The sequence below is a fragment of the Botryllus schlosseri genome, chromosome 8, assembly GCF_051294905.1.
Source record: "Botryllus schlosseri isolate E-star chromosome 8, Bs_hap1, whole genome shotgun sequence".
NCBI classification, from domain to species: domain Eukaryota; kingdom Metazoa; phylum Chordata; class Ascidiacea; order Stolidobranchia; family Styelidae; genus Botryllus; species Botryllus schlosseri.
The window spans coordinates 17950486-17973262 of NC_137243.1; the positions used below are offsets into that span (position 1 = coordinate 17950486).

Genomic DNA, 22777 nt, shown 5'->3' on the forward strand with positions numbered 1-22777 from the left:
GAATTTGGCTAGCCAGACCATATTGATGGAATATGGTCACAGTAAGATAATATTTTGGGCTATTTTACATGAACTTTCCAACATTTGATTTGATATGTCCACTAAAACAGTTGTTATTCTGCTTTCGAACAAGACCTTAATTGCTGGTTTCAATGGTAACTGTGTTTGTCAAAGGCTGCAAAGGTAATTTCTTTTCCATGTTAGATGTTTATTTGTTTGTTTGTGGTGTTCATGGTGGTGGTTCGACTACACTGGTCATTTTACACCAGGCCGGTTCTTATTATTATTATTCCGTATCTGCCCGATTACCAGTGAACTCGGCACTTGGTGAATTCGGCCGCACAAACTCGGCACTTGGTGAATTCGGCCGTGGTAGATCTCGTAGCGGTACCGGTCACCATGATTGGTTACTGGAATGTTTGCCGGTGAACTTGGCACTTTGAGTGGTTGTCAATGTTGTACGGGGGTCAGGGCATGCGTAGATCACACAGTCACGGCGTGATTAGATCACAGATTGCGTAATTGCGGGAAATAACGCGACGCTCTTCACTTGGTGAACTCGGCCCTTGGAGGAATTGGCACTAGAACACCTTCGCATTAGAAATGCATTTAGTATGAATGAACAGTATCAAAAAGGAAATTTAAACGTGTCGTGGCTCGTGGTAGATCTCGTAATCTTGGGATCCTTCAACCGTGTTATCGAGACACCCTAATCCCAGAGTGGAATCGTCTCTCCAAAGGCAAAAAATAATTTATTTTGACGTGATCATGCGAAACATTTGTTGATGAGGAACACTGGCTTGTCGTGATCGATAAACGAAGAAGCGCCGCTTGATGTTCCACAGTTTTGATCTCACATACAACGCCAAGATCCATCTTCTCAAAACTTACACGACACAGGCCCGTGACTCATGCCATCGATTCCAAGCAGACCGCGCGTGGTCGGTATATGAGCGCTGTGACTGCGCGATCTACGGATGCCCTGACCTCCTTACAAGATTGACGAATCACTTGATAATACTATTATTAGTTTGATAATTCATATTAATAGCTGTAAATACACTTCATTTCAAAATTTCCCGAGGGCCGAATTCACCAAGTGCCGAGTTTGTGCGGCCGAATTCACCAAGTGCCGGGTGCATCGACAACCATCTGCCCACTTACAGCACGGCCCACTCCTAGGCTTTTTAAGACATGGCTATGCGAATCAGATGGCGAGGAGGAGCCTAGATAAACGGCCAACACTTCGGTAGGAATTATGGAGTCGACGTGTCACGCTCGAACCCGCAATTCATTGGTGTTTAGCTATAATGGAACGTATCACTACGTTTCCTCGCCATACCTTGTAAAATGAGACCGTAGCATTTGGCATTTCGTGTGGCAATTGACTTTTGTGTGGAAAATTGTGTTCGTTTTAGAACTTATCCGAAACTTTTATTCCGCCATAGATTGTATATGATAAAACGATATCGGAATTGATCCTAGGAGGATTCCAAAGCAACTCATCACAAAGGAGGATTTAAAGAAGTTTGATGGAAAATTGAATGAAAGCAAAAGCAAGAGATGTGGTATGTTGAATCTGTTTTGGTACTTTTAGATAGGCCTACTTTGTTGTGCCGATAGCAGACGGTATATATAAACGTAAGATGTGGAAGCTATCAAGGTGTTTTTAGAAATTCAGTCAGTCAAAGTGGACGATCGTATTGCTTGGATTATATTTAGGCTTATTTTAGCATCTTTGAGATGCAACTCTAAACGTGGACGGTCATGAACAGTAGGGCTCTTCAAAAATGACTTTTTATCTCAAATCGTACTGGCTACTTGATAAAATTGTTAGGTTACCTAATTTAAGCCTACAAACAAAATATGGTTCAAATCCAGCCAGTATCCGCTTTGCTACAAGAGAAGAAAGTTCCTATTTATTATATAAAAATGAATAATAAAAAATTCGAAGATTTTCTGTTCACCCCATGAAAGTGTTAGGCTGTCTATAGAAACGATGCTTACCAAATTTGGTTCAATTCCAACCAGTGGAAGCGGAGTTATTGCTGTCGAAAAATTTGGATTTTAATAAAATAGTACTTACGGTGAGCACAACTTTAATAAGTAAACAAAGAATCGGTCACCGTAAATACTATTTTATTCAAATCCAAATTTTTCGACGGCTATATCTCCGCTTCCACTGGTTGGAATTGAACCAAATTTGGTGAGCATCGTTTCTATAGACAGCCTAACACTTTCATGGGGTGAACAGAAAATTTTCAAATTTTTATTACCTATTCATTTTTATATAATAAATAGAAACTTTCTTCTCCTGTAGCAAAGCGGTTACTGGCTGGAATTGAACCAAATTTTGTGTTTAGGCTTAAATTAGGTAACCTAACAATTTTATCAAGTAGCCAGAACGATTTGAGAAAAAAAGTCATATTTTAAGAGCCCTAATGTCCATGTCAGGGAAACGTTTTAGGGTAGGCCTACTCATATGTCTCGCAGCGTTCTCTACATAATTGTCAATTGCGATACAAACTGTTTGCTTGTATTGGTAAAGCCATCCAACTTCGAATTGTAAAATGTTGGGAGTCTTGATATCAAATTTTTGAAAGGTGCACTTTGAGAAGATTTCGGAATCTGTCAAATTATACAAAAATTTAGCAAATTCTTTGACATATTTCATCTATTTGGGACTCGATCAACGTAAAAGAATTGGTAATCATTTTATACAATATATTGTATTTGTAGTTGAAGTATAGTAATAATTCTTATGGTTACCGCATTTGTAACGATTCACGGCCATAACTGGAATAATTAGAATGATGTAACTTTCAAATTGTCATGCATTTTGCAACAACATTGTTCTCAATTTTCAAGGTGCTGACCATTCGAGGAAGAATCACCCACCGGGAATTCACGATCCGTAAACGCGGCCGACTGTTTCTCTCCTCAAGCGGAAGCGACAGAGAAGAGGAACGAAGAGAAAAAAGGAGCAGAAATAGCAAGAGTGTGACAAGTCGCGTCCGTTCGCTTTAATGCGTATTTCCATCCGCGAAGTAGTAGGTGGGAAAACTAATGGGCGTTTGGTTAGCGCTTATATAAGGTTGACTCCAGCGCTGTATTTGCTAAATGTTGCTATGAAATAGGGGTGGTGTCATTTGGTATCAATATTGACTATTGAAAGACCATTTGTTAGTGGTCATGGATTTGTTCGGCCAGTATGCAGTAATTTCTGATGGTCACTTCCCGGGCTTCTGTTCTCTAACCCCTCATGATTGTTATTCTGCTTCTAGTAAGACTGTCGATTCTAATGTTTTATCGTATCATTTGTCGGAGGTTTCGCTCGCTTTATTTACAACGTTTTGCTCTCTGCTAGGTCAATTACTGGCTGAGTATCACTACAGCCTAAGAAACTGCACTAATTCTCATTTTAATGTCTTGCTGGTTATCTTGCTGTCAATTCTAATAATTTATTAATGTCTATACCAGTGCCGCCACTCAAATGTTTTGTTCTCTGTACACAATATTATTAGGTCTTCAGCTTTCCATGCAGAGTATCATTACACTTTCTAGACTTGAGTATATATCTCTCCAACTAGCTGCCAAATAACTGATTCATTTGGATTGTTGAATTGATCATTTTGGACAGAATGTGAAGAAATTTTAGTCAAGAATTCTTTTTGTGTTAGTGGCTGTTTTCAAAGAGTGTTGAAGTAGTCATCGTTGATCTTGATAATCAAGTAGAAGTAACGATTGAAGTCAGTTCTCTAGTCATATAATATTAAAAAATATAATAATAAAACTTGAAAACTTGAGTGGAAATATAGTTCAGAATCGAATCCATTTTAGTAAGTATGGGCGAAAAAAATGTAGGAGTCATTCGTTAGTCGCTACCTCTGCCATTTTCGCAGTACGAATGTCTTAGCTATCAATCATCATTTTCATTTTATTTCTGCAGGGTGTTGAAAAGAAAAGGCCGCATGCTGGTTATTTAACTGGCTCATCAGAAGATGAAACCTGATGATAAGGACTGTTTTCACTTTCTTTCTGAAGACATTCGTTCGTTTGTTCGTTTTATTTTTTACAACGGCATTATTGCCAATTCGTTTGAAATTAAATTATCACAAATGTGATTAATATGTAGTAAATAATGTGGTGTGTGTACGCAGCCGTGATCAGGTTAAGCCCATAGTGGTAGAAAACAGGTTATTATATCAGGATCTTCTTCTTCTAACGTAGGATCTACATTCTACTCACCATGTTTAAAGGCTGTAGCATCTGCATAATATTTACATTATTGAAGGACATGGAAAAGACGTTGAATTGAGTCGACACAAAATCCCCCTTTCTACGACCTGCCAAGATCTAATATCCACTACATCGGCTCGGCTTTTCTACATCTTTGGTCTGTACTGTGTTTGCTGGGTACATACATACACAGTACACACTTACATTACCTGATTGGGGCTGTCTATCCTTACGGGGATGCTTGGTAAAAACGAGGAAAAGGCCTTGGACAGTAGTTGCGGACTTACTTGCACTAACTACTAGCTACATAATACAACAAGTTACCACTCGTTGATGTAACTGTCCTCATTTGTATGCATAACCTACGAGAAATTGGTTACTGAGGGAGGTACTTTTTTGAAGATTGCAACAACATAGCCATATATGTATTTGACCCGTATACACAATATTTGTATAACACGATATTTATAGGGGGAGATGAACTAACGTAATATGGTGTCGTAAGGTAGATAATTTTAAACTGTCGTAACTTCGTATCGCTATGATGTCATATAACACTGTTCCAAGTCCCAGGGCTATCACTGAGGAGCTCGTCGAATGAATATCGTTAGTCAAGATGATCAAACAGAACGAATATAAGCTCACCGTAACATATACTGCTATTTGACAGACTTCAAATATAGTGAAAAGTAATTATGTAAGTCATAACACATGGTCAAGTGTACATGTAGAATTAATAATAAATGAGATTTACTTGCTACACTCAAGTACAGGTTAAAGAAGATATTTCCAAGTGGGTGAATGAGCTAGTTTTTTATTCCAAATTTTCTCTAAAACTGAAACTGTCAAGTACTGATAAAGTAGTCTAAAACCTAGTCACTTTTTACGTGGAGGGAGTCGATAGCGAAGTACTCGTAAATTTTGGAGTGCTCACGTATAGGTTTGGCCTGCTTGCGCTATACTTAATCAAGGGATTAACTATTTACACTGCATCAACTTCTATTTCAGAGTTGTCGGTTTTTCGAGCGAACTATACCTTCAATACTTACTTTTTAACTCACTCGGAAATCATCACGTCTTGTACTTTACTAGGAATTTACTGCTACTAAAATGTTGAAATGTACTTCTTTTCAGTGGTCTTGGTGAGCGGTGACAGTTTCATCTATATCCTACGATTCATTTTCGCGCTGCAGAATGACCGTAATAAAAATACCAAAAATACATCGAGAATTTGCGAACTCTCACTGCGCAATATTTGAGTTTTACGAAGTACCCTTCAAAGTAGGCCTATGTTGGGTATTATTCAAAACCTTATAAAATTTCGCGTCGAGCGAGGAATTCTTTAAAATATGGTAGAAGTAGTCATTTCCGAGTAAGTAAAACGTTAGTACTCCAGGTATATTTCTGCTTAATACTATAACTATCATGAAGTTTAAGCACTCCAATATCATAAGGACTTGAGAGTATTTGGTGCATGTAGGCAAAAAGCCTACTTGGGTACTCTGAAGAAGTACGAGTACTTCTTTACTTAACAACTCCGAAGGTTAGCACAGTTTGTGGTATTTCGATTACCTGCTAATTAAATGTTGAAATGTCATGTACGTTTTTTCAGGGGTCTTGATGAATTGTATCAGTTTCACCTATTTCCCACAATGCATTTCGCTGTCCTGAATGACTTATCATCACCGTGAAAAAATAGCAAAAATATACCGAAAATTTGCGAAGTCCTACTCTGCGATATTTGAGTTTTTCAATTTACATTTCGAAATTATCCCAGTTGGATATTAACGAAAACCACGTAAAATTTCACTCCAAGCGTTATGGCTTTAACTTGAGCAAATACGTATTCCGAATTTTATGAGTGAAATAACTTTCCTTATGTTAAATCTACATGGGCAGAATAAATAAATAAAAAAAAATGCGGAAGCCTAGGCATCGAGATATAGCTCGGCGTCACACCGCAGTCCAATAACGAGAGTGGAATAATATAGAAATCATACCGAACCATTGTCAAAGGGACGTTTCTTCGTTTATGCATCTAAAATTTCACATTGTAAAAGTTAGTATATTCAACGTCCATTTTTGTTTAATACTGAAACTGTCTTGAATTTGAAACAGGCCTATATCATAAACACTTGAGTAGTTGGTGTATGTTGGCAAAAACCCACTTGAGTACTTTGAAGAAATACACGTACTGTTCTGCTCAACATCTCTGAACGATAGAAATGGAGATATAGCCTACAAACATAACCATTTACTTACTTACTTACTTACTTACTTACTTACTTACTTACTTACTTTGAAATCTGTACTTTTACTTGTATTCGAACAGAATTGCGCGATGTTGAGTACCATCTGACGGCGTCTGTCACACTGCTGGAAAATTAAGGTTCAGTACTCGAGTATCAAATTAGGTTTACTTGAGTGAACGTGAGGAGTTGTAAGTGATTCTACTAAAGTTTCGATGATGCGAGGTGCTGGTAAAACCACCAACTTAATTATTTCGGAATATAGAATAGAAGACCAGCTTCTATCGTCAAGCACCATAAGACCCATCATTCATACATACATACTTACATTATCTGCTTGGGGCTGCCTATCCTTATTAAGGTGCTTGGTAAGAACGCGGTAAAGGCTTTGAACAGCAGCAGTTGCGGGATTACTCGCACCAATTACTAGGTACATAATAACGCAAGTTAACACAAGTTGGTTCGATCCTGAGCTTGCGTGCACCAATTACTGGCTAGGCTACATAATACAACAACTTAACACTTGTAGAACACGATATTTGCTCTTGGAGAAGTGACGATAGTTTCGAAGTCTCACTTCGTGGTATTACAATATACGCTTTAATCAACATAACGACTTGACACTGGAAAAACACTTTCACGTTATTCAATAACTCGATTCTCGAAACTTGTTGCTTGTGTGATTTACCACTATGGTGTGCAAAGGGTTAGGAACGTTAGAAATATATAGGGGAGTCTGAAAGTACGACTTGCCAACACGAGTTTTCAATACGACATGCGAGCGGGCCCGTAAGCCACAATGGCGAATCACGAGCGATCTACTACTAGTACTGGCACGTACGGCATTTATAAACAATCTTATCGGTGTGACACGGACATGACTTAACGATGTACGTATACAATTACGCTCCCTGTATTTTCGAAGTCATTATCCTCCACCAGCTCTACCGCTAACTCTGATCATGTGGGCGGAATTGCGCTGCATATTTTCCAGTGCAGAATAAACGGAAACGTGGATTTCTATCGGGTAGCTTGATTTTAAATTTAACATTTCTTAAAAGAGGACATTTGTAATCCCTAATGCAGCTCAACTATCACAGTATCGCCGTAATTTCAGGTGCAAATATGTGTCTATACCGTTTGAAATTCCGCTTGCGCTGTATCTCATTATTTATGCCACGTTCGCATATTTTGCAGCCATCAGTCTTTATTCACGGATATAAATCGGTTTCGTGTATTACGCGATGATACTCGATGAATAAACTAACGCAGTTCACTAAAATAAAAAAACATTACCTTTACCTTTACATTACCTTTTCACGAAATGTTACTGTTACGGGCCGCGGTTTGCCCACCCTTGTGTTAGAAGAAAACCAGCGGCATTTTTTGAATCAGCATACCAAAATTAGCCTAAATCAAGTGCAAAATCGACGTGAACAAATTTTTCGTTCATAATTGTTGCCCAATGACATAATGTATAGGCCTACATTGAAAAAAGTCTACAACTGCAAACGAACGCTGTCCAGTGTCCATTCATATCTTAAAATTCATGATAATGATGAATCAGCAAAGGGATAACTAATGCTAGTTACGAGCACCACCGAGACAAGAAAATGTCTATCTCGGCTTTTACAAGAGAAAAACAGAAACACTTCAATTTTCGACGCAATTTCGCTCTATATTAAAAGGCGCACAGTCTGTAAAAGTACAGACTTGCATGTGAGGCGATTCCGGTTGACCTACGGGACGAGCCGCCACTGCGTAAAAATGAATTCAACATTACCAAAGGTCGTGGAAAGCTCCATTTCGGCCGAACCCTAGTTTGTTCGAAAGTCAACGTTTCCTCGTTTGCGTCAAAACATCAGAACCTGATGGCTCACCAGGTGAGCTTCCTGATAAAAACGATTCGACGTAGAACATTTCATAAACGATATCGATGGACTGACGGCCTCGAAATCACAGTCAGTGGAACAAAGCATATCGTCATTACACACGTATATTGCAATTGATGAAAAGTAGATGGTGTATAGAAAAAGACAGCTCGTAATAAATTGTTGCATGCGGAACCGAGATAGACATTTTGGTGTGTGGCTCTTTTGAAATTGGTCGCAATATATTGTGAACCTAACCATCCCCATCTATCTTATAAAGTTCAGTTGTGAAAATGTCGCTCAAGTATTGGATTCTCATTATGTTCGGAATCGCGATCTGCTCGCGCTCGTCCGGTACGAACAATTTGTGTTCCATTTCGAATCGGATTGAAATTGCTCTTTTTCAGCTCAATTTTGCTCGAGAAGTTACGTTGGCGGTAAATGGATCTCAGAGGGTGATTGTGGGGTTGGTGTGCAAGTAGTTTTGCTTCACAGACGAACGGTCTATTGACTCTATTCTGTTTACGCTTCATGTAGTGGTCGGAAATGATGTCCAACATAATGAGGGAACTTGAAGACCGAGCAAAAGATGAGAAGATGAAACCGACTGAAAAACCGACTGCAAAACCGACTGAAAAACCGACTGAAAAACCGACTGAAAAACCGACTGAAAAACCGACTGAAAACCCGACGGAAACCGCAACTGTGAGTCTGTTTTGCAATCTTTCAAATATAAATCGTTGTAACGCATGGACAAGCTCGGCTCAAGATAAACAAAATTTCAAAGTAATACGGGCTGAAACCGGATGTACGCTACCTAGCTTCTGATTGGTCACTAAGTGTTGTCCTTAGTAACTGCTGATTACGGCGTCGTCAGGTAGGCTGTAGGCTGCGTATTGCTATGCTATAGTATGGAGTAGGGATGTAAACAAAACATTTTGAGGTTATTTTATAGTAATATGAAGTTCCAGTTGCCGTCAGGATGAATCTGCTGATTATTCCTCGTGATATTGCCCAATATCTCACTTCTCATTTGTCGCAGTGTCACATTGATAGATATTATAGTAATTCATGGATACGGAGATTATCACACTAGCAGGTGCATTATCCTTCTTTTCTGAAGATCTGGGCGTTATTGGAAAGGCTGAACTGAAGATTAAATCAAATCATGTAGTTTCATTGAAAATAGACGAGTTCCGAATTAATGCAAAGATCAGGGCATCATGGAAGGACAAAGAGTACAATGTTATTGTCAATATAGATGGGACAGGCGGTATTAGTAGTGCGGCGTGTGAATGCCCTCGAGGCAAATGGATCTGCAGTCACATGGCAACAGTAGCCATATACGTAAACAAAAATGGTATGTCGAAAACGGACCTCCCAAATTCATGGATTAAGCGTCCAAGAGGAGCGCATAAAGAAAATATTCAACCACTGAAAGAGTTATTTCCATCGTCCAAACCATTATACAGTGCCTTGCCAAGAAAATTGGATCTAGAGGATAGAAAATCCTTCCAAATGAATTTGCTCAAAACTGATACTACGTGCCCGATGAAATGGATTGCTGGCCCTGATCCCCCATCACACTTAGCATCATCCGCTAGAATAACAGAAAGTATTTCCGATCTGTTCCCATTATTCCAAGCAGACAGGAACGAATTCTTGCATAAGTGCCGGGTAGAACCTGATCAAATTGCCATTGTGGCTGAAGAAACTAAGCTGCAATCCAAATCACAGTTATGGGGTCGGATGCGCAGTCACAGACTGACTGGAAGTAACTTTGGACGGGTCATCAAAGCCTTTGATAGGCATAGTTGCTCTGGTTCTTACCCCGAGTCGTTATTTAAAACCCTCTGTGGCGAATACAATTTATCGTGCAAAAGTGCGATAATGTGGGGCCAGATGCACGAGGATGCAGCGGTCAAAGCTTATCAAGACGTCACCGGCAACACTGTTGAGAAGGCTGGGCTATTTCTATTCCCTTGTGGATATCTTGGGTGCACACCCGACGGCATTATACTTACTGCTGATGGAATGAGAGGAGTATTAGAAATTAAGTGTCCATGGTCTCACCGGAACAAAACTTTTATTCAAATCATGACGGAGAAACAAGAAAAAGACACTTCAACATACTTGGATCAGAGCGGTGTACTGAAGAAAAACCACGAATATTGGCATCAAACTCAAGCGGAAATGGTAGCTACTAAGACATTATGGTGTCACTTTGTACTGTGGACAACAAAAGATATGCGAATCATAACAGTAACAAAGGACAATCATTGGGCCGAAGAAAACTTGCCAAAATTGACCAATTTCTATCTGGATACGTTTTTGCCACACGTCACATCTTCAAAATAATTTCTTCCTGATCTGGCTATCATTAATTTTGACTGAATATACTCATACTCAATTTCATAAGCTATCTTTGTTTGTTCATTCAGGAAAGACACAATCAACAAAAGAGATCTGCGGTTTCCAAAATATCAGCTGAAGCTGAACGCACTACAACTATTTTGATTCAAGACAATACGAGAAATTCTGCATTGAATCTAAACTGGGTTATTTGATTCAAGGTATCGCTCAAATACTCCTTGAATGGTTGGAGACTGCAAATTTACTAGAACTCCACATAGTTGCACCAGCTTATCTACGAAAGGTCTCTTTGTGCTAGTAATCAAATTTAAAATTTTATAATTGCGGATTCTTTCTATAGCTCTCTCGACATGTATTCTACAAGAAGCTATCTTTTTGCAGAACTTTGCCTCATTCTCGGTAAATTGCTTCTTTCCTGCTAGGAATGGTGGCAGATTCAACGAAACTCCGCTTGGCATCAATTCATGAATGACAAATCCTTTGTCTGCCAGAACTAAATCCCCGGCCTGTTATAAAGAAGCATCATATAATCTTACGGATTACAATGTTTAAATAGCTAAATAATATTCAATGGAACGCCTGGAGCTAACCTTATTTCAGACTAGGACTTATTGTCATCAAATAGTAATTCAAATTTCATGAAACAATAATTTGATTCATTCTGAAAGCCTCCAACTTTAATATCCTAAATAGACGATATGTGTCTGTCTATAATAATCTGTCTATGATTCGAATGCTGATACAGACCTGGAAATGTTGTAATACTCCTGAAAGCTTGGTGATCATTTTGTCACTGGTACTTCCAGGGTATCCATCACTAATGAAAGTTATTGCTCCATTGGGAGCTACTCCAATTAGATATTTAGCTGTCAGTCGTTTCTTGTAGTTACTGAAACTTGAGCAAGCTGCTTTAAGATCTTTTCTTGGGGTTTCTATGAAGAATTCTGTGCAGTCTATAATCATGCGGCAATTTGAAATCCCATGAAACTTCTGAGGAGTTGTGCACAAATGCTTGGCAACCGATGGAACTTGGTTCAAAAATTCTTTGAAAAATAGCTCATGCATGACATGCAAGTACGTCAAAAATATGTTATTGATTGAGGTATGGCTCAGATTGAACAGTTTTGCTAAAAAAACACTTGGCAGGTCGAATTTCATTTTCAGGAGCATTATGAGCAGCTGGTCAGAAGTGCTCACAGATTGCACAATTTTGCCGGTCCAGTAAGTCAAAGGCTGGAATCGGTCAATCTGCTTTACAATAAGTTCAAAAATATCTTTACTTAGTCCAGTGAAATTATGAACTTCAGCATTGGTCATATTTGTTGCTGACAGTATTCGTGATGACTGTGCAGCCATAGAGAGGAGTGTTGCCTCGGTGTCGCACTTCAGCTGATCAAGTTGTTGCGCCTGGCTTCTGGTTTTATCCACAAGGACAGCAATCACACTATGGGCAACAGCTATTTCTCCTTTAAGCTTTTCCAACTGCTCTTGCTGTGGAATCTTTTCCAGTTCCTCTTGCTTTGGTATGTATTGTTCTTCTGATGGGATAGTGATGGTACTGTCATTCACAGAACTACCACTGGATTTGCTGGATACCATAACTGTGCTGCAACTTGGCTTTTCATCAGCAGTCACTGTTCCACTAGCACGCTGAGATGTACAAGTTTTACGCTGGTATATTCGTGTATCCCTTTCCTCACCTCGAAGATTGCAGCTTGGCACAGCATCCTTTTTCAATCTCTTTTTTTGAAACTCATCTGGTACATCTGACAATCTTTTACGGCTGTAATCTTCAACTCTGAAATGATACGAGCACACTAGAGAAGTAGGGCAGGGTGACCAATTTTTTCTATTAATCCTATTAATCCACATCTTTTCAAGCTTTTTATCTTTCGGAAATTGGTGAAACGATCGACCCGGATTTCTTTTTTGCGTAGCTGCACACCCAAATACAACACAATGCACCATAGTGAATACAGCAACAGTGTGCTGTAAAGCTCTCTTCAACAAATTATACGCTCTTAAAAATATACCTATTTATAGGAATAAGAGATCGTTTCAAATTCAACTAAAATCGCAGAAATACACATTACCGTGACAAAATAGTATGTATTATTATTATAGCGAAACTTTATCACCAGACACTCCGTAATCCTAACATCTCTTTTGCAGTTTCATGGCAAATGTTCGTAGTATCATACTATCATACGCAAAAACCATAATAACAGTCGCGGCGCTTGCGTTGCTATCGGCAGTTGCTAACGCCTAGACGCATTGTCCAATCAGAATGCGTCCTAACAAACGTCCGGTTTCAGCCCGTCGAGGCATAAAATTTTGAGCCATCGAACCTCGAACTCGGAGAATTGTGATATTTTTAATGTTTGCCGAATTTTCCGATGCAGGTTATCCAGCGAAGAATCAATGGAGACGTTGATTTCTACCGAAATTGGGCCGATTACGTGAAAGGATTCGGGAATTCTGACGGAGATTTCTGGCTCGGTAAGAAGGTTTCGAAATTCGTCTAATCCAGCGGTTCCCAACCTTTTTCGAATAATCACCCCCTTCACAAGCTCGAAACAAAGTTGCGGGCCCCAATATATTTACGGATCCAAAAATATACGGGAAATTCAGCCATCTAACTCTGATTGCTGGTGAATTGACCACAAATAAGGTCATTTTTGCGGGTGGTGCTCCGAAAACCGGTTTGTGCGTCCATTTTCCGTTTCATTATGACCAGGGCGGTTTTTTAACCTATAAATGAAAGGTTTGACCTAAAAAACGACAATTTTACATTTCTGACACGGGCAAAAAGTTCGCTCTGGCTCGATTGAAAACGAACAATCGCTTCGTTCGTCTCCAGGGCTCGAGAAATTGCACGAAATGACGAAGGACGGAAACATGGAATTGGAAATCAACATGATCGAGAAAGATAAAGGAACTCGCTGGAAGGCGAAATACAGGCAAGCTTCTGATTGTTTTGTCACGGATGTTCGTAACATTGCTTTTGGTGCTTAAAATATTCGGACAATGCGCAGTTGTCATATGTCATCATATGCCGATCGTGACGCAACCCGCCAATTTTCCAGCTCCTTCCGCATCGGCCCCGAATCCGGCAAGTACAGATTGTACGTATCCGGATACTCCGGGAATACGACCGACGATGGTCTCGAATGGAACAACAACCAGCAATTCTCAACGAAAGACGCGGACAACGATGATAATTGCGCTTCTCTCCACGAAGGAGGCTGGTGGTTTCGCTCGTGCGGCCTCAGCAACCTGAACGGAAACTTCCACAAAACAGGCAGGAAGGGAATTACGTGGTGGGATGGCCGCTCCTCCTACCTCCTCCTGCGATTCTCGGAGATGAAGGTTCGGAGAAGATTGTGAAAAGCGGACATGACGTCATTGATGAGTTTTGCCTTTGGCGCCAACTATCGGTCGTTGTGATAATCATAACGATTTCTTTGTTCTACTTTCTGACGATTGCTCCTGACGAAAGTCAGCCAATAATATCCGGGTTTATTTCACTGTTATTATTATTCGGTTGTCAATGTTTGAGTATATTGTTCATTTTCATGTTGTTCCCCGTCCATATTTTCAAAATCGACAGCATGCGGCGGACGGTGGTTCGTTGCCTATTCTCACCCAAACCGTCCAATCATTTAAAATAAGGAGTCAACGCGTTTACATTTTAATCTCTTGCTTTCCTCACAACGAATGCGCAGGGACAACGTCGCACTAAATCAATGGGAGGAGCGCACTAGGCGAAATGTGACAACGTATATCGTTGTTAGAGCGGGCCACCTGGAACAATGCAATCCATCATAACCGGCTCGGAACTGATAATATCTGGTACCAATCAAATGTTGCCGTCGCACTGTTCCTGAAAATTCAAATGTTAAAATTATGAAAAGGGTGTGCATTAAATTCGGACTGAAGTGTATTTGATGTGGATTACGGTACTACGGCAGCTCGTATTATTGTAACATAAAAATAGCCACAATTGAAATCGAGGATTTAGGGCAGCACTTAAACCTTTGGATTCGATCTGAACATGTCCGGCCTTCAAGTCATTGTACAATGTACATACTGTAAGAGTAACATGAATTGATTGTATCATTGGATGTAATGTTCTTGCATCGAAACTTCAATATGTACTTGTGCCCTGTACAGTAGATACATTGTACAGCTAGCGTGTTTGTATTTTTTCTCCACTTCTCCGTATAGTACCCCATTCCCCAAAGAATTGTTTGAAGCGGGCCCGCAATGGTTATATCACAAAACCCCGATCACACAGTGGATGCGGGGATTGGATCATTGGGGTTCGCTACGTGAGTTGAACAGCGGAAGTACACAGCAAGAGTTGACTGTCGAAATGGGATCAATCAATCAATCAATCAATCATTGGGTTATAATTTCATCTGAACAAGTTACACACAATGTACAATGCGATAAGACACAATGGATAATTGTGAAAGGCTTTGAGAGAGCGGAAAACCAAAGCTAGCTACGAGCGCTACGGGGACAAGAAAATGTATAGGGCTGCTTCGACTTTTACAAGAGAAAAACAGAAAATACTGCGATTTTTTGCCGCAATTTCGCTCTATATTGAATGGCGCACAGTCTTGCAGGATGGCGCAATGCCGGTTGACATGTGGGACGAGCCGCCGCTGCATAGAAATGAATTCAACATTAGCAAAGGACTTGTTAATGAGGTTAATTAAATATGAGAAATATATGGCAATAATGTTCTGCGGCTCGTTGCATCTGTTGCTGTTGCAATGTGGTCCGTTGTGCGTTGTGCCATGAAAGTTGGGAACCGGTGGTCGGTTTTGTGATAGAAAATTCCATGTGGCCCCAAACCTTAGCTTGCTTCGAAAGTCAACGGTTTCTTGTTTGCGTCATAACATCAGATCTGATAGCTCATCAGGTGAGCTTCCTGTTAAAAGTGATTCTGCGTATTTCATAAGTTACGGCATCAATGAGCCGACTTCCCCAATATCACAGTCATCGCTGAGACAAACCATATCGTCATTGCACACATATTGTAATGGATGGAAAGTGGATTGCGTATTTAAAATGCTATTCCTTGCACACGGTACCAAGATAGACATTTGGGTGAGTGGCTAAGTTGAATAAGTTGGTCTTATTATATTATTGCAACGAACAACACATCTATATTAGTAGTAGGATGAAGCAATTTCGGTACCGTCCAATCAGAGAAGGCCATGTCGCCCCAATTGCCACGCCTATAGGACGCTCATTGGCACATCATCCGCCTATATGCGGATTCATTCATTAGACTTTAGATCAGTGGTTCTCAACCTTTTTGACCCGCAGACTCATATCAAGCTCGCCTATATACCCGCGGACTCAAGCTATAAATTACCCAAATATAGCTTTTTGATTTCTATCCAGAAGAGTTTAATACGGTATCAACGAAAAAAGCAATCACTGTTTTCACTCAGCACACACCCAATGAGAGCATTGTCATTGAACTTGCTTGACAAATTTATAGAATTCCGGAATTATGGTTGTCAAGGCCTACATCATTGCGATAATTCTTTTGATCATAGTCAGAGTTGAAAAGCCAGATTCACACAGGTATATGGTTGGAAATGACAAAGAGATGCTGTAGCTTGCTCGCAAATATCTGAAAGACTATGCTCCATCGACTGCACATTTGCCCAAAATTGAGTCAAAGAAGCCTTTTAAAGCCCGTCTTTTCACATCTGTCGGCTTTGCAATTCAAGCAACTGTTCAGTAATGCAGTCCATATCTCGGGTTCTACTGATAACAGACCACTATAGATTGTTTCTGTGATGAGCACATGTCCCTATACGTTTTACCAGTATCCGAGTACCGTCCACAAGTGAACTATAAGTCGCAATAAATACAATAATATTCAGCGTATCGCGCCGAAAACGTGTGCAATGTGCATTGTGCATGCGTGTGTATACTGTATGAAGAGCTGTCATACGGGTTTATACCTGGCATTTTCGGTATGTGAATAGACAGCGTAAAATTCCACGTCCATGCGTAGCAAATCCAAGTCAATCCGACCAAAATTGTAGAGTTTATGACCAGGATAGAATTGCTTATGACAATTTTGACAATAGGCCACATCGGACATAAACGTAGGGCATTTTGAAAAAGTCTAGTTGGCGATAATAGGGGTCTATACCAGACATGTTTGGTATCACATCAGGAAGATGCTACAGACGTGCAAACCATACCCGTTTTGCCTGTGACACTTGTAACCAAGTGGTTTGCCCAAGTCACAGAAAACTTCAGAAGAACGAATATTGCTTCGAATGTTGAACAATTAGGCCTATAGTTGTAGTTGTAGGCGAATGTAGGAGAAACATCTCTTATTGGGGTATCTCTAATATTGCTTTCAAAACTACATAAATTGCAGTATAATTTATTAACTTGAAGGCTTTTCGTGTGCCCACACAATGTGCCCGCACAATAAGAAGCATACAGAAAGAGATTAAAACCAAAACCAAATTGGCAAAATATGACATAAAAAGGCAATAAAAAAGGGACGCTAAGTCAGCTGTACCGGTACTCCGGTAGTCATAATAAAGGGACAAGAGACAATCAAATTATACAACACACATGGAAGTCATGACAGGGGAAATTAGCGGTATATATTAATGGAATATTTAAAGATTGTACAGAGACTCTTTCTCCTTCTTCTTGTGCCGTTAAGTCTTGATAAGGGGCACACGAAAAGTCTTTGAATTAATAAATCCTACTGCAATGAATGTTGTTCTGAAAGCACTATTCAAGTTCAGTACCGCCAGTCACATATTTGAGGTATCTGAAGCCCAAGTCTCAAATCTGATTTTGATGAACCCGGACCAGCACGGGGCTCATGCACTTTCGGACCAAAAGGCTATTTTCTCCGTAAGGCTGTGATGAGTTTGGTCCGAAAGTGCATGAGCCCCGCTGGTCCATCGATTACATGTTCCGAAATCATATCTGAAGTAGAAGAAAAAATTGAAGATTTCCGAGGTCTCCACATTTCACGACTTATTATCAGCTCGCAGTACAACTGAATAGGGCTTCATTCTAATACCTGCATAATTTTTGCAAGTCGAGTATAAAGGTAATTAAATTAGCACTGAAACGCCAACGGATTAGCCGCAGGCGCGCGATTCTCGGCGTTATGATTGAACAAACACTTTCGCTGCAGGTACGCGATCCCCAACGTTATAACGATAGGGACAAATTAGTCGCATGAACGCGAGTCTAGTGGATATAACGACTGACACAAGTTAGTGTAAAAGTAAAACTAATCGAAAAATTCACGAAGTTCCGATACACAATATTTTAATTTTTAAAAATTAGTCATCTACATGAGTCGAGATGTAGTTAAGTAAATCATTTTTAGGCCTTAATCATTGCCTCGCTTCTGTAAACCAACAAAATACAACTGAAGTCCTATCCCATTATTCCATGCAACACAGAAATACCAGTAATCCAATTCTAATCTAATTTGGAAAATCAGAAAATTTTCTAATTGTCCAAGTCTGTAAGCACTGCTAAGACCGAGATGCTCAGAAGACGGCGTAGGGCAGTTGATCTCAAACTGCGTGCGTGGCAGCATCTGAAGGGGACGCGCAGCTGCGGTCAACTGAAATTTTTTCGCGCTATAGGCGCGATTTACCTTAAATTTATAGTCATTGCTCAAGCTCAGTGTATTAGTCCGGAAGTCATCCCAACACTTATATAATCTCCGTGTCCTCACTATGTAATGAAATGCCAATATTGGGTTTTGGTTTATAATCCCCATTTTATTTAGTGCGGCCCGCGAATGGATTCAGATGTTGAATGCGGCCCGCGAGCTCAAAAGTTTGCCCACCCCTGGTCTAGACCGTAGTAAATTTTAATGTGCTCCAGCTCCTGAGCTCTCATCTATCATAAAGTAGCTCCAGCTCCCGGCTCCGGAGCTCATTTGATACTCGAAGGTGGTCACTGCATGGTCAGTAACGCAGTACTTCTACTTTTTCGAAGTACTCAAGTAGTTTTCCTCTACTTCTGGTACTTACTCAAGTGGATCTGATGTTCGCTACTTCTACATCGTAATATTTTGTGATCTGCTTACTTACTTTTCGCTATTTTCAGTTTGTCAAGTAGAAGTAGTTCAATCCTCCAATCAGGAAGATGGCCTGAGGAATTTCGAGGCAGTTTTCACGGATTATCAACATTCAATTTTCATAAAAGTTGAGTAAGACCCAGAATTTTCGACGCGCTTCGCGCGCAGTGGATACGGAGTAACCCGGTGTAATTTCACGACAGTATCAGTGAATATAATTTAAGTAGCGGGTTGTCGTGGTTCCGTTCACACCACATTGTCGCCCTTCGCCCATATGAAATAGTTCATCACAGTATCTATGGCTATTCATAACGTTTGAAACTGATGTTTTGCAATCTAGCATTTACTTATCGTATCGTAATGTAGCATGTCCACGGCGTGTCCTAATCTGGAAAAGTGGACTCTGACCTTTTTTAGTTTTAGACCTGTTTTAGCATACCACCTTTGAAACTTTATGGACTAAAGACATAAAATACATGTTTCGCTTTTACAAGTAGTGCTTATACTTCACTTTCAATTCCCAGTATCATATACTGTGATTTCTAATTAATATCAGCTCTTTTGTCTGGATAACATACATGTTGAAGCATAAAAGCAAGTGTAGTAATGCCTTTAATTTCAGGAAATAAGGATACACAATATGCCATTTTTATGGTCCACCATATTAACGTTTACTAATCGTGCAAAGTGTTCACACCGTATCCTATGCAACTTCTCCGTGTTGCTCTTCGACTAAACTACTGGCCTTATAATATGGGGGAGAGCGCCATACCATGATATTTTCTAAAACGTGCTGTTGGAGAAAACAGAGGATTAGTATCGCATTTCCATACCAATGCTATCATTTTCATCCCATGATGCGGACGAATGCTTATGCTGTCGAAAATTGGATACCTCCTGGTATGAATCAATATGAATCAAGCTCGGCACCATTCGCATAGCTCAATTTGCTTCTTTTGACAATCCGTGACAATCCCATAGCCCACTGGTGGGCAACAAGAGCATTTGAGGTGGGCCACAGAGCAATTTGGAAAATTTTGGAAATAATGTAAGTCAAGTGAAATTTGTTGTGTTAATCGCTAAAAAATAAATTCATATTAGTTGATTAGGCTACATAAAGCTTTTCATCCGACTCTGATGAGACGTAGTGGTACGTATAGAGTCAGCATTTGAAGTCGAAAATGGGAGGCAGAAACGACGGCTTTTTCCACTGGCAATGAATACCTATGGCTAACAGCAACTAAAATAATTTCGCGTATATAATACCCGGAAGGTAATGCTGAAGTAACCAAGTATTCCGGCAGGGTCATAATGCATTATACTTGGTTACTTATACGACATGTCATATGCCGTTGAAAGGGGTGTGCAATAAACTCGGAATGAAGTGTAATTGATGTATAGCTTTACTGTAGGCTACTTCTGCAGGTCGTATTATTGTAAGTTAAAAATGGCCATAATTGCAAATTATTAGCAACTTCTGGTGGAGGTATACTGCACCACCACCACGAATAGTATAATGGATTGAGGATTCAGCGCGGCGCATTAATATTTGTAGTCTGTAAAAATGTCATGCCTGGAAATCAATGTACATAATGTAAGAGTCACATAAATTGATGGTATCACTGGATTGAATATTCCGAATCGCAACTTCAGTTGGTTCAGTACGGAACATACAATGTGCATTGTACAGCATGGACAATAAAAAAAAATCTTTCTCCACTCCTATCTGTAGTACCCAATTCACCAATGAATTGTTTGAAGCTGGTCCAGAATGATTATACTATTCCCCTCAATAGTGGAACTGAAATCCCAATTACACAGTGTATGCGGGAATTCGATCATTGTGTTTCGCGGAGCGAATGGAGCAGCGGACGATCATAAAATGCTCGGAAGTTTTAGCATATGATCTACCAGAACCGTAACTGCCGCACCCAAACCCCCAATTCGGTGAGCTAGAAGGGGCCCAAGATTAGTTCGCTGGTCGTTTGTTGGAAGATATTCAATCAACTTGAAAATTTTCGTCACGCTTGGCGCGACTTTCATGCCCCGAGTTGTCTGGTTTCATCAGTAAATCGGGAAAAAAATGTGCATATTTTAGAGAAATAGTCATATCCGCGCCGTCGATTGCCACGCATTGAACAGGATTATGACTTTAAGATTATGGGTGGGCCACAGCACATTTTCAAACCGGAAAATGGGCCACGGCCAAGAAAGGGCTGAGAACCCCTGGTCTAGGGGTATGATTCTCGCTTACGGTGGGAGAGGTCCCGTGTTCAAATCCCGGACGAGCCCGTGTCAAGATCATACTTTTTTAAATTAGCCACGATATCTATGAATTCAGGAGCTATTTCCCAATAAAACTTTTAAAAATAGGTCTGACTATACGGCCGTCGGCTCGTTGGTCTAGGGCAGTGGTTCTTAGCCTTGCCTCCAGCGCCCCCAAGGGGCGCTGGCGATTTTAAAGGGGGCGGAAACGGTCAGGGGGCGATAGGGGGGGGCGCTGGGCTCAGCGTGGCGATAAGGGGTCGATGAAGAAAAATGGCTTCACCGTAGACCAGGGGTTCTCAACTTCCCTCGTATAACGGGCCGCATTTTAACAGCGAAAGAGGCTGCGGGCCGCAGAACATTATCACCATGTATTTGCGGGCTATTATTCAATTTAGGCTACTACACCCCATTTACCAGTCTTATACGGGCATTTAGTGGGCCACAATTTTATGCATCATGAAACATTGCAGTTACTGTTTTTTTGTGAGAATATCTAACTTCCAGTGGCGCAAGTAAATCCCTTCATGGAGCGTGCATTGCATACGTTGCCAAGTCGGTATCTGGACCTTCAACCCAGGGATATCTATAAGAACTCCTAGTTCTAGATATCCCTGCTTCAAACCCTTCCACAAGAGAACCGAACTCTCTGCTTCAATGCGTGAGCGAGCTAGTATACGGTAACTGTTTCGTTACAGAGGCCAATAGCCCTTTGAGCTCTCAGTGATAGCAGAAGAAGTCAGGCGTTCGGGATCATTTCTGAGCAAACCAATCAACTCTTCTCCTTTCCTTCCATGGCTGGAGCCCGCCACCAATAGTTACAGAAGTCAGCTTTGTAAAGTTGATGTTTTTTCACTGGTCCCCTCCCCACGTTTGCCCGTCTGCATTTCCTCTGGAAATATGCCCAGTCTGATAAAACCCACTTGGATAATTTGCCATGCCATGTGTGTGCAGTCGGTGGATTCGTCCAATGCTATAGGCTAAAGTAGTCTACGTGGAAACGTGTTTCAGAGCATGCGATAAAAGATCGACTGACTTCACTGTTACTCTTCTGGTGACTGTTGAATCAGACAATTTAGCTTCGAAATTTGTCAGGTGATGTTGGACTTGCTGCAAAGTTCCGGTACCAGCGAATATTCGCACAGTACGTTAAAGTTTTATTGAAGTCACACCTTCTCTAACAGATTCTTTGGTTTAGCGATATTCAAAGCAATTATGAGGAATGCGTCTATAACGTATTCGGCAATTTTAACAATGCCTCGAAACATAGATTGGTGGGCTTGAAACCTAGCTAGCAACGTTTTCTCCCAGATCAGGCAGTACAACTCCAGAAGAAACTATCATGGTATCATTTTAAGGTTCTACGCTTCGTTACAACAACTGTTCTTCGACAAATGTGACACATCGGTCTTCCATAACAATACTGTGCCAGTAGTAATTGAGTTCCTATCGAAAGATGACGCGGGCCGCAAAATAATCGTCTGCGGGCCGCGGGTTGAGAACCGCTGCCGTAGACGATGTGGTAGTGAGACATATCCTTAATGCAGGGGTGGGCAAACTTTTGAGCTCGCGGGCCGCATTCAACATCTGAATCCATTCGCGGGCCGCACTATATCAAATTGAGATCATAAACCAAAACGCAATATTGCTAGTATTTGATTATATAGTGAGGACAT

General features: G+C 40.5%; 3 protein-coding genes across 4 annotated transcripts; 2 read left to right on the forward strand and 1 right to left on the reverse strand.

Moving 5' to 3' along the window:
• The first annotated feature begins 949 nt into the window (after nt 1-949).
• LOC145444027 (ficolin-2-like) lies at nt 950-14265 on the forward strand. 2 transcript variants are annotated; one of them, XM_080321928.1, is made up of 7 exons: nt 950-1568; nt 2869-8713; nt 8767-8825; nt 8897-9064; nt 13135-13231; nt 13545-13692; nt 13819-14265. In XM_080321928.1, the coding sequence occupies exons 2-7, from the start codon at nt 8653-8655 to the stop codon at nt 14117-14119; spliced, it is 834 nt and encodes a 277-aa protein (XP_080178054.1). In that variant the 5' UTR covers nt 950-1568; nt 2869-8652; the 3' UTR covers nt 14120-14265. The 2 variants fall into 2 exon arrangements, with proteins under 2 accessions (XP_080178054.1, XP_080178055.1); XM_080321929.1 differs by having other exon boundaries at nt 951-1568; nt 13593-13692.
• On the forward strand, nt 9431-10779 carry LOC145444026 (uncharacterized). The gene has a single exon (XM_080321927.1). The coding sequence runs from the start codon at nt 9431-9433 to the stop codon at nt 10715-10717; it is 1287 nt and encodes a 428-aa protein (XP_080178053.1). The 3' UTR covers nt 10718-10779.
• On the reverse strand, nt 10427-12963 carry LOC145444025 (uncharacterized). Its single transcript, XM_080321925.1, has 2 exons — nt 11480-12963; nt 10427-11238 (listed from the first exon to the last, which is right to left on the reverse strand). The coding sequence occupies exons 1-2, from the start codon at nt 12698-12700 to the stop codon at nt 10909-10911; spliced, it is 1551 nt and encodes a 516-aa protein (XP_080178051.1). The 5' UTR covers nt 12701-12963; the 3' UTR covers nt 10427-10908.
• Nucleotides 14266-22777: the final 8512 nt, after the last annotated feature.